The sequence below is a fragment of the Marmota monax genome, unplaced genomic scaffold, assembly GCF_021218885.2.
Source record: "Marmota monax isolate L192 unplaced genomic scaffold, Marmota_monax_Labrador192_F-V1.1 WCK01_AAM20220418_F8-fsc00125, whole genome shotgun sequence".
NCBI lineage: Eukaryota > Metazoa > Chordata > Mammalia > Rodentia > Sciuridae > Marmota > Marmota monax.
Genome location: NW_026695235.1, coordinates 12,651,749 through 12,667,834, shown reverse-complemented (window position 1 = coordinate 12,667,834; position 16,086 = coordinate 12,651,749). Strand labels below are relative to the sequence as shown.

The 16,086-nt window shown below is 62.3% G+C and overlaps 1 protein-coding gene across 1 annotated transcript; it reads right to left on the bottom strand.

Moving 5' to 3' along the window:
- Window positions 1-7,364: 7,364 nt before the first annotated feature.
- LOC124089067 (keratin-associated protein 10-6-like) lies at window positions 7,365-8,599 on the bottom strand. The gene has a single exon (XM_046439005.2). It carries the CDS (start codon window positions 8,569-8,571, stop codon window positions 7,678-7,680), a length of 894 nt encoding a protein of 297 aa, XP_046294961.1. The 5' UTR covers window positions 8,572-8,599; the 3' UTR covers window positions 7,365-7,677.
- Between the last annotated feature and the right edge of the window lie 7,487 nt (window positions 8,600-16,086).

Here is a 16,086-nt window from a genome sequence, read left to right as displayed (position 1 = left end):
GCCCAGGGAGGGGAGCCTTGTGTGGTGGGAGCCTTTCAGCTTTTGTCTGAGTTACTGAACCCGGTGGCCCTTAGACCAAGGGTGTGCACGTGGGTGCGGATCAGGGGAGCCATCGAGAAAGGGGAGGCAAGAGGCTGACGGACTCCAAGCCCAGGGCTGTCCTGTGCCCTGGGAGGGAGCCTCAGGGCTCTCAGTCTCTCTGCCCCTCAGTCGCCCTCCCTCCTCTGTGATGCCTTCACTCTGTCCCTCCCTCCCTCCCTCTCTGTCTCCAGCTCTCTCTGAAAGCCCTAATCACAGGGTCCTGCTCTTTGTAAACACCTGTGGACGCAGTCTGCCAAGGCCTGTGGCCCGGGGCGTTCCTTCTGCTACCCTGAGAGGAGAGTGTGGTTTTAGGGGCCGAGCCAGGTCCCTGCTGTCACCATCCACATGGACTGGCTGGGGGCCTCCCGGGCCACCCTGCGTGTTAGAGGTGCGGGCTCTCAGGTACTGTTGTGTGGACAGGGCAGGGGCCAGTTTCCTTTTAAAGCCTATCCTATTTAGTAGCTGCCCACCCGGAGCAGCAGGGCACTGAGCTGAGAGGTCAGGGCAGCTCTGAGAGGTCAGACTGGCTTGGAGGCCATGACCGCGCTGTGCCTGCCCCGCGGGCCTCTCGCCCCCTTTCCTCAGGAGCAGTTCCCTTTAAGGACCGACTTCCCTCCACAGGGAAATTCCTGAAACCGACAGTTGACAAACCCACACACCCTCCGGAGGGCTGGGCACCAGATAAAAGCCCTCTGCGGAGCCCAGCCCCTCCTGGGGACTGTGCGGGACCCAGCAGAGCGCCAGGACCAGCCACAGCATCCCGGAGCCCAGCAGAGTGGGGACCTGTCTCGGAGACCCCCAGCAGAGCGTGGGACCTGGTCTGAGTTGCTGGCAGCGTTCAGGGACCTGCTGGGATTCCCCGCAGAGCAGGAGCCTGCCCAGGTCGCCTGCACGCACGTCCCGAAGGCTGCAGTCTGCAGGCGGGGAAAACTGGTTTTCTACGTTTTTCTGGTTTGTGCTCAGCTCCCTGATGAAGGATCTATTTCTGTCTTTCCTTTGGGGAAATGCGATTTGCCAATGACTAATCACAACCCTGCTGAGATGTTATCAGCTGTCACCTGCACAGCAGGACCCAAACCCATCAGGGAAATGAAGAGATAAACCCGGCTGCAGCCCCGACCTGCCGGGCCACCTGCCTGCTGCAGAGCAACTACAAGTTTCTCCACCGCTGCCAGGGCCACCTCTGGCTCCCTGCAGCCTGCTGGCATGTGGCCATTGCAGTGACCACCCCAAGAGCCCACGGCTGCCTGGAAGGGCTGACTGGGGCGTCTGCGGAGCTGCCTCCCTGCAGGCTGGCTGGAGCCCTGGATGGAGCGCGGGACCTGAGCCCCTCATGTCTGCCTTGCTGACACTGTGTGTGGTGCTCCTGCCCCTGGCCACCCCCGGCCGTGGCGCCCAGCGTCGGGAGCCCTGCACAGGTAAGACAGGAGTGGATGTGGGGTGGGCGCCTCCGTGGAGCTGGAGGGATGTCTGGTAGTACCCCAGCTTCTAACCCGAGACAAGGTCACTGGATGTCCGAGGAGGACGCTGACACCCTGGAGACAGGGCTGGCGGGAGGAGCCCAGGGAAGATGAAAGGCAGCGGGAGGAGGGAGCTCCTCACTGCTGCAGGGCGGGACGCGTTTCAAAGAGGCAGCAGCAGCACCAGCCTCTCGCATGTGCCTGCCTGCTTGGCCTCCCGGGGAAGGCCGTACACCTGCTTTAGGAATGAAGTGGCAGCAGCCCTGGCAGGCCTCGGGACGGGGACACCGCAGCCTGCACTTGGCAGAGCCCAGCGCTGCCACTGGGCCTGGTTCTGTCCCCACCTGAACAAGAAACGTGAAACGCAGGCACCGTCCCAAACACCCACGCCTGAGCCAAGAGCTCCCTCCTGGGGGTTCAGCTTCCCTGTGTGCAGAGCCAAGAGCACCCGGGCGGCCCTGCCAGGCCTGCAGGACTCTGTTCCATCCCCGTGGACAGCTGTCTGGGCTCTCTGATGACCACAGCATCCACGGGCCATTCCAGGATCCCCACCAAGGGAGTGCTGTCAGGCCAGAGGTGTAGAACAGGGGACTGGGCCTGGTGTGCGAATCCTGCTAGGGGCAGTGCATTGGTGACGCAGCAGTCTGTGGTGGAGCCCAGGGAGGCAAGGGGCTGGGCCAGGGTGGCCGTGGTGTGCCTGTCAGTAGTTCACCCTTGGTGGCCTGGAACAGTCTCCTCTCCTCCTCATGCAGGTTGTGGCCTCTGCTCTAAGGGCACTTGCTTCCCTGTGGCAGGACCAGGGTTTGACCCCTGTGACCCAAGTCTGGAACACTGACCTGCATGGGTAGTGGGCACAGGGTCCAGAAAGGGCCCCAGCTCTCAGGAATAGCTGGAAGTGACCATGCCAGCTGCTAGGTTGTGGACTGGGCATGAACAGGCTCAGGGGCACTGATAGAGTGTCACTGTGGGTGTCAGGGACAGACAGAAGCCCCCATTCCAGGGCTCCGAGTATCTGCACCTGCCCACAGTGGCTGCCTCAAACAGGGCCCCTGGGCCCCATCGGCTCTCCATCATGCAGAGTCCCCGGGCTGCCACTCATCGAAGGCTGAGCGCAGGGACCAACGCGTCCAGGCCCAGCCTCAGAGGGACCCTGTGCAGTGCCCAGCTGTAGCCATGGTGCACGGCCGTCCTCCCTGGTGGGGATGAGTCACAAACGTGTCTTTTCACGTTCCCTCTGTGCTGGGAACAGAATCAACTGCATAATAATAATAAAGGTTATTTATAAAGCCCGCCCCCTCTCCCCGGGAGGTTTGCTTCAGAGAGTTAAAAGATGACCCAGTTATAAGTACTGTGGACCAGGGAGGAAAGACAAACGCCAAGCCAATGACATGGGGCTACTTGGGAACGCTCCCAGGAGACCGTCATGATGGCCTGTGAGGGTTTCAAATAGATTTTAAAGGTCACTTTGTCACGTTTAATTTTGAAAAGCACTGAGCTTTTGCTGGGACCCTGCGTGTGCTCTGCGGCCCGGGTTCCAAGGTGGTGGCCCAAGTCTGTGACCACGCGTGCTGTGGAACCACAGCTGGTGGCTGATGTGCAGGTCGCCGGTCGCCATGGAGCTCCGGGGTGTGCGTCCTCTGGTGCCCACGCCCCTCTCTGGAGCTGGGGAAGGGGCTGCAGCTGCTCTCCCACCCCTTCCCTCCTCTCTCTTTGCTCTTGATGGCTGTGCTTCTTAGTGTTTGGTTTGCAAATAAGGTGACTGTCAGGCTGTAGGAACCTGCAGGCTGGGGTTTCCAGGTGTCCCCAACCCAGTGGGCAGCAGAGGGAAGATGTGTGCACTCCTGCACCTTAGGGAGCCTCAACGGTCAGATTGGTGCTGTTGGGGGGCCTGAGAGGCCCTAGATGGGCGGGACCTAAGCCCGCGGCTCCATGAGTTCCCTTTGAGTGTTGGGGTGGAAAGAGGGTGTGCCAGTCATCCAGGAGGCCTGGCACTGAAAGGCCGCTTGCTGGACATGGGCAGCCTCCTCTGCCCAGTTTTGGGCCAGGGGCCTGGAAAGGGAGCCGCAGGCAGGGGCTTGGGACAAGGTCTAATCAGGACCTTGCAGGCCACCGCGGCCAGCATGTCGATGCTAGCCAGCTCAGCACTCCAGGGCCCCATGCAGTAGGGGTGTGGCTATTTGCAATGGGGAGTCCGAGGCTGAGTGTCTGATCGGTGCCTGGCTCTCCAAGGGGTGGGCCCTGGGTCCCTTCTGCTCAGGTGCATGTGGAGACGCGTGTGGTCTCATCTCAGGGAGAGATGGCCCAGGTGGGCAGTCAGATGAAGGGCGAAGGATGGGTCCATCCTGTGGACCAACCTCAGGTTGGAGAGTGGTTCCAGGTGGGTGAGCTGATGAGCCACAGGGGCCAGGGTCTGGAAGGGGCTGACACAGAGCCCTGACAGCAGTGTCAGAGCCTAGTGTGACGTGGCCTCCTGCCTGTGTGGAGGTGAGGGAATTCTGCGAGGACCATCCAGGGGTCATTGTCCAGCTGTGGGCCTGCACAGTGAGGGGGTGGGACTGGAGCAGGGTGGAGGCACAGCCCTTACAGGTTGCAGGAGGCCTTTCCCCTGCGTCTCCCTGCGGTGTCCTGCAGTGAGTGTTACCACAGGGACAGTCAGAGATGTCCTCACCAGGGCCCTGATCTCTGGGGCATCCCTTCCTGGTGTCCACTCAAGGAGACGCTGGCCTGCCTGCAGGGAGGTCGTGTCACAGTGACGCTGCAGCTCTGCTGAGACCCCGGGTCCTGCAGGCGGAGGCTGGGGGGGGCACATGCAGGCAGGGTAGAGCGGGGGAAGGGCTCGTGTGGGGCCTCGGGCGGCCGAGTGCAGGGGCAGGCCGGGGTGGTCAGACTGGGCCTGCATTTCCCAGGGCGCTGAGCCCTGGAGGCGCCAGCAGGCCCCGCCTGCTCCAGCCTCCCCTGCAGCTCCTCCCTACAGTTCTTCCACTGACCTGTCCTTGGGCCTGCCCGAAGGTGGGTGCTGGAGGGCTAAGTCCTGAGAGTCCTGGTCCCTGGGCGGTTCCAGGAAGACCCCGAGCCAAGGACGCCCTCTTTCGGCCAAGCACACCTTAGGCCATTGGAGTACTTCAGAGGATTTGCGGTTGGGCAGCCTGTGAGTCCTCACCAGCTGGTGGCCTGTCCACACAGTTCCCTCTGCTGGGAGCCAGTGAGGTGGAGTTTGGGACCAGCCCCACCGGGCCCTGTGGCTTTGGGTTGGCCCTGGAAGGACCCACAACAGGGAGGTGGGCAGTGCAGGAGGGACCTGGTGTCCTCTCCAGGTTTCCCCAGCGGGTGGAGGGCTGGTCCTCACGTCGCGGTCACTTAGAGCTCCGAGAGTCTTTGGCGATCGGAGGCAGCTGTCCAATCTACCCGGCACTTCTGCCGAGGCTCAGAGACTCGGCCCTGGGCCCCAGGAGCCGGGCTGGCCCTTCACGGCCGCTCCAAGCACGGAAAAGGCCCCGACCGTCGCAGTGCGGCCGAACCCGCCCTTCCTCGCCCCTCGGGAGCCGCGCTCCTGCCGAGTCTGGGGGACGACTGGGGACGTGGCCTTCCGCTGTGACCCTCCCGCCCGAGCCTCGCACTCCGCCTGAGGACTCCTGTCCGGCCCGCAGCGGGCGCCCTAGCCCGTACCCCACGGGGCCTCCCTCTCCCGGCTCCTTTCCGGAGTCGTGCGTCCAGTCCTCTGAGGGGCGGGCGGGGGCCTAGGCTCACAGCTCGCCTTTCGTCCCACTCCTCGCTTTGGCCCCAGGCGGGGCTTGGTGGGGGCTCTGGTGAATCTGGTCTCGGGGCGTCTCAGCTGTGTCTGGGGTTCGGCCCCTGGAGGTGGACGAGGAGGACGAGGAGGAGGAGGAGGAGAAAGGCCAGCCCCGCCTCCGCGTAGGTCTGCAGTCCAAGGCCCCTGGTCCCGCCTGACCGCGGGCTCCTTCTCTGCGCAGCGGGTGGAGTCCGCTGGAGGACCGCGTATGGAGCCGCCGGGCGCCGGGTGTGCGCTGCCGGGCGCAGCAGAGCGGTCTGTGCCAGCCCGCGTCGTGCCAGTGCGTGTGCGAAAGCCCGGCGCAGCCTGGCGGGCAGCGGGAGTCCTTGGCTCTCCCCTGGGGCTGCGTTCTTTCGTAGCTGTGGGTGCGGGGGCGTCCCCGTGCTCCTACCGACTTCCCCACGCCTCACTCCGCTCCTGGGGACAATCCAGGGAAGGGTCCCAGAGACCGGGGACAACCTGCGCTTGTACCTTGGGCTCGGTCCAGGACAGAAATGGAATTCGGGGGCGCGGATATTGGATGGGAACCGCTGCGTCTTTGTGGTCCTAGCAGCTCTAGGGTCGGACAAGAGGCCACTGTACCCAAAGCTGGCAGGCTGCCCCTCACTCCTCAGACCTGACTCAGCTGCAGCCCACCCCTCCGGGGGTTAGCGCCTTGATGGAGAAGCTTTTTTTTTTTTTTTTTAAAGGCAAAGATTTCTGAGTCAAACAGACCTATTTATTTTTATCATTTTTTTTAAAGAGAGAGAGAGAGAGAATTTTTAACATTTATTTTTTAGTTCTCGGCGGACACAACATCTTTGTTGGTACGTGGTGCTGAGGATCGAACCCGGGCCGCACGCATGCCAGGCGAGCGCGCTGTGGCTTGAGCCACACCCCAGCCCGATGGGGAAGCTTTTGGAAGCTGTCTGCGTCACAGCGACCGAGTTCCGTGCGTTTCCGGAACATGCTTCTGAGAAGGTCCCTGCGTGTCCCAGGCGGCAGGCTCAGGGTCACCAGGCCAGTGGGGGCCTGAGTGCAGGTGCTAAGGCACCTGTGCAGACTGACAGGCTGCCGGGGGACTGACTCCCTCACTGTCTGGCATGTGGGGTCCTCCAGGAGAGTGGTGGGGACGACAAGGTCCCCCAGGGCAGCAGCCTTCTGAGGTCAGGCTGTGGGAGGAGGGTCCTGGTTTGTCTGCACAAGTCTAGTTTTTGGGGGGTCCTCCCTTTCAGAGCAGCTTCCTGGGGACCCCAGGTTTTGAGCAGGTGGCATTGGAAAAGCTGCCTTGTGTCCCCCCCCCGCCCCCCTCCAGTCAAACTGCTCAGGGTCAGGTGATCTCTTAAAGCTGCTCACAGGGACTTGGGGGACATCTGTCTGGACTTCTGGACCTCCTAGGTGTTAGCCCAGGCCAGCCCACTCCCTCCCACCACCGCAGGGTGGGGGTAAGAGCAGGGGTGCCCTGTGGGTGGGAGCAGGAGTGGAGCCAGCAGGAGGCTCCTGCGGATTGGGGGAGGGGCAGGCATGGGCCTTAGGACTCTGGACCCGGGCAGGCCCCACTACACTGGCCCTGAGGGGACTCTCCAAGGGAAGCAAGCCTGCTTCAGACCCCAGAGGCCTCCTGCCCTCTGACACCCTGGGCTGGACCTGGCCCAGGCAGGGTGGGATGCCTTGCTCTTCATGGGCACAGATTGTGACAGTGAGAGATGCTGGGGTTAAGAGGGACGGAGGGCCTCCTTGCAAGTGGCTGAAGGCAGTGTGTGGGCTTCAGCTGGACCCCAGGAAACCCTGCCCAGCCTCCCCCTGCCCTTCAGTGTCCTTGAACTGACCATGGCTATGCAGACTGGAGGCAGCCACTGGCTAGACGGCTACCAGAGAAATCGCTGCGCGGACCCTGAGCTCAGCCCTGGGAGCCGAGGGTCGGCTGGGCCCTGGGACCTGGCACTGCGGCAGGTGTCCCAGGCCTGGCTCGCCTGGAGGATGCTGGAGCCAACGTGGTGTTAGCCGGAGAAAGAGTCGACTGTCACATAGGGAGAGGGACACGTGGAGGCTGCCAAGGTCCTTTATTAATTTCAGAGCAAGATGCTCAGGGGGAGGGAGGACGAGCTGCTAGGAGAGGAGGGGGGCTGCGTGCCCAGGAGGGACTCCCACAGCCTCAGGGCTCCCAGTGCCCCTGCCACTTAGCCGGGCGGCCGTCTCACCCTCATCTGGACCTGACATGAGGCAGCAGCTCCGACAGCCAAGGCTGACCTGAAGTCATGGGACCGTCACGCTGAGGTGGGCACCAGCATTGTCCTGGGTTGAATCTCAAAGGCAGAGAAGAGGCCAAGGTGGGGCCTGAGCCCACTGGCCTGGGGACATGGCTGGTCAGCAGCAGGACCTCTGGCCCAAGGAGACACCACAGCAGGCCTGGCGGGAGCAGGTGGGGCGGCAGAGCAGGGACACGCAGGAGGCCGGGCGGCAGCAGCTGGGCTGGCAGGAGGAGGCACAGCAGGAGGAGACGGGCACGCAGCAGGCGGGCCTGCACACGGGGCGGCAGAGCAGGGACACGCAGGAGGAGGGTCTGTAGCAGCAGACGGGCTTGCAGCAGACGGGCACGCAGCAGGACGGCTGGCAGGGGGAGGATGAGCAGCAAGAGGGCTCACAGCTAGACTGCTGGCAGCAGGAGGAGGAGGCTCCAGAGCAGACGGGCACACAGCACACGGGCTTGCAGCAGACAGGCTTGCAGCAGAGGGATACACAGCAGGACGGCTGGCAGGGGGAGGATGAGCAACAAGAGGGCTCACAGCAGGACTGCTGGCAGGGGGAAGAGGAGCAGCAAGAGGGCTCACAGCTAGACTGCTGGCAGCAGGAGGAGGAAGCCTCAGAGCAGACGGGCACACAGCACACGGGCTTGCAGCACACGGGCTTGCAGCAGAGGGACACACAGCAGGACGGCTGGCAGGGGGAGCAGCTGGAGCAGTCAGACTGGCAGCTAGACTGCTGGCAGCAGGAGGGGGTGCAGGAGCTGGTGCAGACTGATTGGCAGCAGGGGCTGGACACAGAGCTCACTGGGGTGCAGAGGAGGGTCAGGCGGGGGGCTGGGGTGCAGCAGCTGGGCTGGCAGCAGCTGGGGGCGCAGCAGGGGGGCTGGCAGCAGCTCTCTGGGCAGTCGTCCACCTGCCAGGAGCAGTCGGGGCAGGAATCCCAGGAGCCGGGCTGGCAGACGCGGCTGCCATAGCTCAGGTCGCTGGAGCAGACGGACATGGTGGAGGCGGCCATGGTGGGTGTGCTGGAGGGGGTGGGTGGGTGTGTGGGTGGGTGGGTGAGTGTGTGAGTGAGGAGCTGGACTACTGGGCTTTTATACCCGTCTGCGTGGCGTGTTGTCCCAAAGGAGGCTCCTCAGTGTTGCTCTTTCCCTGTTGGTGTTGGGGCTGGCTGGGGACAGCCCTCATTAGGGCTGGCTTACTTTCCTGGGAGAGGCCACCCAGCTCGTAAAAGTGTGGGCTGCAGGCTGGGGTGGTGGCTCAGTGGTGGAGTGCTCGCCTAGCATGCATGAGGCACTGGGTTCGATCCTCAGAACCACATAAATGTAGAATAAAGATATTGTGTCCACCTAAAACTAAGAAAATAAATATTTAAAAAAAAAAGTGTGGTCTGCACTCGGACCTGGCTGGCTGGCCCTGGTCAGAGCCCCCGGGGGGAGGGGCACCAGGCAGGAGCGTGGCATGGTGAGTGGTGGGCTCTCCACTGGCCTTGGGCTGATGACTGTTCGGGCACTGTGTGAGAGCCCCTCCCTGGGCATGTGCCCCTTTCTTTGCCCTCCCCCAGGCCTGCAGAGACGGGAGGGTGGCGCTCCAGAGCTGTCCTGCCCCACTGTGGCTCTGACAGAAGCGCGCTGCCCGGGAGACGGGTGGCCCGTGCACTCTTCCTTGGGCAGCTGGACATCTTGGCCTTGGTGGCGAGTTGCCTTTGTGGCAGGGACGCAGGAGCCATGTCTGGCTGGACAGTGGCCCCCGTGCCGTGAGTCCCTGCTCTCGCTGCACCTCGGCTCTGGCTTTGGTGGCCGCGACGAGGCTCTGCCAGGGCAGGTTGGGGTGGGGCCCCGCTCGTGGCGGCCTTGGGACCCTTCTGCGTCTTTTGTCCTCCTGACCACTGCCTGTGTCCTGGGGCTGAGCCCAAGAGCCATGTCCACAGGCCTGGGGACGCCTGGGTGGGGGTCCAGGAAACAGTGGCTAAATGAGTCAGGGTGTCCACTCTCCAGGAGGACGCCTCGGGTGGAGAGGTGGACAGGTGATGTCCAAATGAGCAACGGCTGGGTCCAGAGGTAATGGCCCCACTGCTGTGGGCCTGCGGTGAGGCAGAGCCTCCAGGGGGTGTGGGGCGAGGAGGGAAGGGACGAGAAGTGAGTGGGTGGGCCTCTTCCCCCGTGCCCCCAGCCTGTAGTGTGACCTCCCAGTCGTCCACTCAGATGCCAGGGCCCTCGAGCTCCAGTGGCTCTCTGAATGCTGCTCCGGGTTGGGGGACAGGCCTCCACTCAGGAGCCTTTGGGGACATTCCTGATCAAGTGCAGCAGCTGCTGTGGACCGTGTGCTTAGGGGGGCCAGGGTGGGGGCTTTAGGGGGCTCAGCGAGGGGCCTTGGTGATCACAGCTGGCGGCCCTGCGACCAGGTGCCCTCTGCGCAGGCTGGACGGGCCGTTGCGGGAGACGCTGTGAAGAGGGCTTCTCTGTGTGGGGTGGTGGCCTGGGCAGCGTGCGGGCAGGCTCTGGCCCTCAGGTCTGGCTTCGGCCGGGGAGACTCCCTTTCGGGTCTGAGAGCACTCACGTCGCTGTGTCAGGCTGCCTGGGCCTGGGTTGGGCAGAGCTGGCCACCCTGGGCGGTCAGGGAGGCTCCGTGGGCCTGGGAAGGGGCACAGGTGGGCGGTGGAGATGCCAGGTCCTGGGAGGCAGGGAGGCCCTGTCAGGAAGCGTGGCATGGTGAGTGGTGGGCTCTCCACTGGCCGGGAGCTGGGGGCCGGGGACTGGGCACCCTTGCCCTGGAGGTTGGCGGCCTCAGGGGCAGCGCTTGTTTTACGATTGTTTTGATTTTGTCGGGATTGTGTTTGCCGTACGCGGCGGATCACACACGGCAAACACCCGATGATGATAGGTCTCCTGTGTGCTGTGTGCGGGAGCTATTCTGGGCAGGTGATAAGTATCCATCAACCTTGTGACTTGAGATGGTGCTGTCATGATCCCAGATGGGGGTCCCCAGAGCCCACACGAGCCAGCAGGGGGGCCTCAGGGGAGTCCTGTGGGCCTTGTCCTTAACTGTCAGGCTCCGCTGTCCCCGGGTTGGGGGGGGAGGGACATGGGAGGTCAGCCTGAGAAGGGCAGCTTCTGCCGGAGCAGCCAGCTGGGCCGGACGCAGAGGACTTGGAGTGGACAGCCCTGGGTGCTGGAGGCCTGCTTGGAAGGCAGAGCTGCTTCCTTCTGCACAAGAGAACCGGGGTTGAGTGACCGTAGGCAGGGGAGGGCCTTGCTGGACGGGCCGAGCTCAGAGCCAGGGAGTTTCCCGGGAGGCTGCGGGACTTCCTGGAAGCCGACTTCAAGGTGTGGAGAGGAGCTGGGGCACCGGGGGAGCCCGTGTCCACAGGCAGAGGTGTGAGAGGTCCGGTCAGTGGCGGGCTGTGAGCGGCTCTCCAGATGAAAAGCTGACTTGTGTTTGGATGTCTGCATGTAGAGTGACTCTGCTGCACACCTGGCACAGATCCAGGGCCAGGGCTGTAGGACGCAGGCCGCTGGACACCTGGGGAGCCTGGCAGGTGGGCACAGCGGAGGCAGATCTGGGGTGAGGACAGGCCTGTGGCTCTGTCCTGCTGTGGGTCTCCTGCTGGGCCCCAGGGCCGCCCTGCCTCCACCCTCGGGGAGAAACAGAAGAGCGGCCGTGCAGGCCGTGGTGGGGGGCAGTCTGCAGGCGCTGCCCGAGGGGCAGCACTGTCCAGTCCAGCAGGAAGGGGTGCAGGCAGCAGAAGCGTGTGAGTGCCCGGGGGCTTGGTGGGTGGATGGAGGGGCCTCTCACCCTTTTATTTGGATACTGGTGACTGCAGAGGCCAGAGGACTTGGGACACCTTCTAGGGAGACAGCCAGAGGATTCCAGGGAGGTCAGACACTCCTCCAGGGCGGGCAGGAGGGGTCAGTGGGAGGCACAGCCCTGGAACTTGGACCAGCACACAGGGGACGGGAGAGACGGAAGTGTGGCAGCGCGACGGGGTCAGTGGATGCGGATCAGGCAGAGGCGCAGGGAGAGGGTGAGAGGGTGAGGACAACCTGGGGGCCCTTGTGTTGGGTGATGGGCATCTGGGGACGGTGGAGGCCTCCCAGCTAGCCAGGTGGCAGGGCCAGGGTGCATGTGTGGCGGGCAGTGGTGACAACCTGGTCCATTTGTGCTGCTGTGACAAGACACCAAGGAGCGGCTCTTTATGTCCACAGTTCTGGGGTCTGGGGAGCACTGGCCAAGGTGGTTTGGGTCAGGGGACTGTTCTGTCCTAAGGTGGTGCCCCTTGCTGTGTGTCCACAAGATGAGGGGTGGGAGGCAGAAGCCCCCCAGCTCCTACATGAAAGGCAGAGGACTCGGGACTTAATCCCCGTCAGACTCCCCTGTCACGCCCTGCGGAGGGCCAGGTCTCCATGTGCATTTTGGAAAGGATGCGTTCAAACTGCCTGCTGGCCAGTTCCAGCCCTGAGGACAGGGTGTGCTGGTCCCCGAGAGGCCACTGTCCTGAGAGGACAGAGGCAGACTCAGCCTCTCCACAGGACCCACGGTCCTCAGGGTGGGGAGGCCACCATGCAGGCCACTGTATAGACGACAAAGCTGGACGTGGGCGTAGCGAGACTCACTCGGCCTGCAGCGGGCTGGACAGGCAGGGCCCGGCCGGCTCCGGGTGGAGGAGGAGGACCTGGGGCCCAGGAGGTCAGGGAAGCGGAGAGCAGAGGAGGCGAGGGCATGGTCAGGTGAGGAGCCGCCGGGGCTTGCCTCCTGCCCTCGTGGAGGTGAGGCCCCAGCCTCCCACGGAGTCCGCGCCAGGCCCCACCCTCCTGATGGTGGCACCCGAAGGGATGCCAGGTCCTGGAGGAAGCCAGTCCTGGGGACGCAGCCTGGCTGTCGGCGGCCATGGGGTCAGCTCTGGTCTCTCCGTGTGCGACAGCAGGGACACGGGTGGTGCTCAGGGGTCACTGAGTGGGATAGGCGGGCAGCTCGGTGGCCTGTCCGCGGAGGAGCCCACAGAGACAGGCCTCGTCGCCCCCTTGGGGTGAGGATCGCGATGTGGCCTCCGAGCCCCCTCGTTCCCCGGTGCCCCTCGACACGGAGCACAGGAGGTGCCCAGCCAGCGAGGTCCCACTCCCCTCACCTGCAGGCAAAGCCACCTCCTGGTCGGGGCCGGTGGCTGCAGGGTCTCAGAAGCCGGGTGCACGTGGTGACCACGTCACTGCTTTGTCCTCACTGTCTGGGCGTCTATGACAGATGGCCAGTGGGACCATTTATACCCTAAGAACTGTGTGCAGGCTGGTGACACCGCGCAGCCGCAGAGCGCGGGCTTTTGCGCGCGGCCCGGGCCCCCCTTGACCCCAGCACCTCGCCAACACCGTGGTGCGACACAGGGAACGAGAGTGACCTCTGCATCAGTGTTTCAGGGTGTAGTTCAGCGATGTGATGTGGCCTTCTCCCCCATAAACTCTGCCTCCTCACTGTCCCCTGCCTGCCCGGCCCCCCAGTCTGCGCCCTGCTCCTCTGAAGGTGCCGTCACAGCTCTTTCATGCAGGTGGACTCCCACCTTTGTCCTTTGGTGGCCCTGCCTGCCACAGCAGGTGCCAGGGCTTCTTTCATGTTCATGGCTGAATAGTCTTCCAACGTAGCTGTACCTCGTGGTGTCAACCCATTCATCTGCCGATGCAGTCAGTCATTTCTACCCTTTGGCGATTGTGAATGGTGCTGCAAAAGACACTGGCATCCAATTATCTGATTGAGACTCTGTAGAGAGTTTCTTTAAGGTACCCCTCACTTCCTGGGGGCACAACTGCTGGCTTGTTTGGCAATGCTGCGGTTACACTTTTTTGGGGTGCTTAACCTGTGAGCCACATCCCCAGCCCTTTCTATTTTTTTATTTTGAGACAGGGCTCTCACTAAGTTACTTAGGGCCCCAGTGCATTGCTGGCCTTGAACTTTCCGTCCTCCTGCCTCAGCCTCCTGACCTGCTAGGATTGCAGGTGTGCACAGGCACCCACTGTGCCTGGCTGGTTTTCTTAAAAAGGCAGCTGTAGCTGGGGTGTGGCGGCATCTCACAGAGGTTTTGGTTTGCTTTCCCCAGTGACCACCAGCAAGGAGTGTGCCTTGTGTGCTTGTGGACATTGGTGTGTCTGTGGGTGAGACGTCCACTGGCGCTCTGCCTGCTTCAGTCCAGTGTTGGATTGGGTCATGTGTTAGATTTTACCAAAGCTTTCTACGTGGGCCGAGAGGGTCTTTTAATCCAGGAACATGGGATGTCTTTCCATTTATCAGGTCTTCTTTAATTCTTTTAAAAATATCTGTTTTGGTTGTTTAGATGGATATTTCTTTAGAAGATACAATACCATTAATCAATCAATTTTGTGAGGTGCTGAGGACCCGACCCAGGGCCTCACACACGTTAGGCCAGCGCTCTGCCACCAAGTCCCAACCCCAGCCTGTTCTTTAATTCTTTAGCATCCTTTTGTAGCTTTCAACGTGCAGATCTTGTCTGTTGGTCAGGTTTGTCCCTAGGTGCTCTCTCCTTTTCAGCGCCATTGCAAATGGAGCCTTTTTTTGCTTAATTTCCTTTTTGGGTGGTTCAGCCCTCGTGTACAGAAACACGTTGATGTCATGTCCTGAGACGTTGCTCAGTTCTTTAGTAAAGGGTCAGTGGCTCTCTGGGGCGTCTCTGGGAGTTTCTCGGTGCCGCCCGTGTCTCTGCAGTAGAGGGACTTCTTCCTCTGTCTCTGGGCTTGTTCCACCTCTTGTGTGCTCCTGGTCTGGGGGGGGCAGTTCTTCCCAGTCGGTGTGAGGCAGCGGCAGGTTTTCCTAAATGCCCTCCATACATTCAGGAAGCTCCTTCGTCTTCCTGATCTTCTTAGTGTTTTCTTTTTCTTTTCCGCCATGTCTTAGATTTCGTCAAAGCCTTTCCACGTGGGCTGAGAGGGCCACCTGTTTTCCCCTTCAGTCTGGTAACTTGGCGTGTTGCATTGGTCGATCTTTTGGGCTGACCATCGGCCTCCTTGGACAAACCCCACTTAGTCATGGCGTATGATATTCTGAACGCTCCTGCTGCTGGGCCTGCTGAGGGGGCAGGGCGGCTGGAGCTCTGGCCGGGGCAGCACCCAGCTCTTGTGGTCCCCACTGCTTCCTGCCACAGGCCTCTTCCTGCCCACGTCCCCTCCTGGGAGCAGGTCTTGGGGGCTGCAGCAGGGACAGTGGGCTCAGGCCCCGGGCTGCGGGGGACGTAGGACTGTCTCAGAGGTGGCTTCTCATGGCCAATGCTGCTTTTGGGTGTTCGGTGGACTCACCTTGTCCGCCTGCAGGCTGGACACCTGGTTCTCCGAGTGTCCCCAGCCCCTGACCGCAGCCCAGTTCCCTCTGAACAGTGGGCTGCCGCAGTCCGGGTCACTGTTGTGACCTGTCAAGAGCAGCATTCCATTGTGCTTTGTAGTTTCAGTGAAAAATCTCACTGTTTTTCTACTTAGCTACTTTTATTTCCCTGTATTTTGGTTTTTGTTTAGTTATAAAATATTTTAAACACAGCAAAGTTGGGAGACTTAACTGGTGAGTATCCGCCCGGGGAGCGCTGGTTTCATACTGCACACTGGGCTCTCCACCAGATGACCCCAGCAGCCACCTCGGCCAGTGCACCTCGATGCATTTCAGGGTCAGTGCAAACACAGCAGCTTCCCCGGGCCTTCAGCCAGGGCGCGAACCAGGGCCCAGTCCTCCTGTTTCTGTGTGTGAGATCAGTGGACGGACTGGACGCCTGGCCCGACCCTCTCTGCAGACCCTCCCGACCCGGCAGTTTCCTGGCCTCACAGCCTGCTGGCCAGGGCTGCAGCCACACCTGGTGCCCGCTGTGTGCTGGCTGTGGCCGACTTAGGGCACGCCCTTCCGCTGGGCAGGAGGCCCCTGCCTGTCCTGCTGGCCGCGATCCAGTCTCTGGGGCCATGGGCGATGGGCCTCTTTTTGGTGTGAAAGCTCTTCCCACAACGGACAGTGGCCACCGAGCCTCCCAGGCTCCTCCTCCTCCTCCTCCCTCGGTTTCCAGGATCCACAAGAGCCCTGGACAGAGGCCCCAGGGTGAAACCAGGGGACGGAGGTGCCCTGGGACTCAACAACCTGCACCCACTCCCTCCAGAGGGGCCCTGAGCCCAGGCCCCTCGCCCTGGCAGTGGCTGTCGGAGAGACCAGCGGGGTAGGACCTGCAGCCAGCACAGGACAGGACGGCACAGGACAGGACGGCACAGGACCACGAGGAAGCGCTCGGGGGAAGAAAGACCAACCTGAGCTGAGGAGCAGATGCCTCATTGCTTATGGGTGACTAAGATTCAGGGATCAGGACCAGGACACCATTGCCACAGGGGACGTGAGTCCGTCACAGACGTGGGACTAAGTGGAGGAATCTGGTGTCTGGACAAAGAGAAAGTCTTCGGTGGTCACCAGGGGAGAGGTGGTCCTCACATAATTCATCAGCAGCAGGAGGGGGTGCTGCAGGGGAGGGGCCTGCAGACCAGGGTGGGCAGGAGGGCTGGCAGCACAC

Bases quoted from the DNA above. Each gene is read 5' to 3' on its own strand.
- LOC124089067 (XM_046439005.2), bottom strand. From the start codon at position 8,571: ATGGCCGCCTCCACCATGTCCGTCTGCTCCAGCGACCTGAGCTATGGC.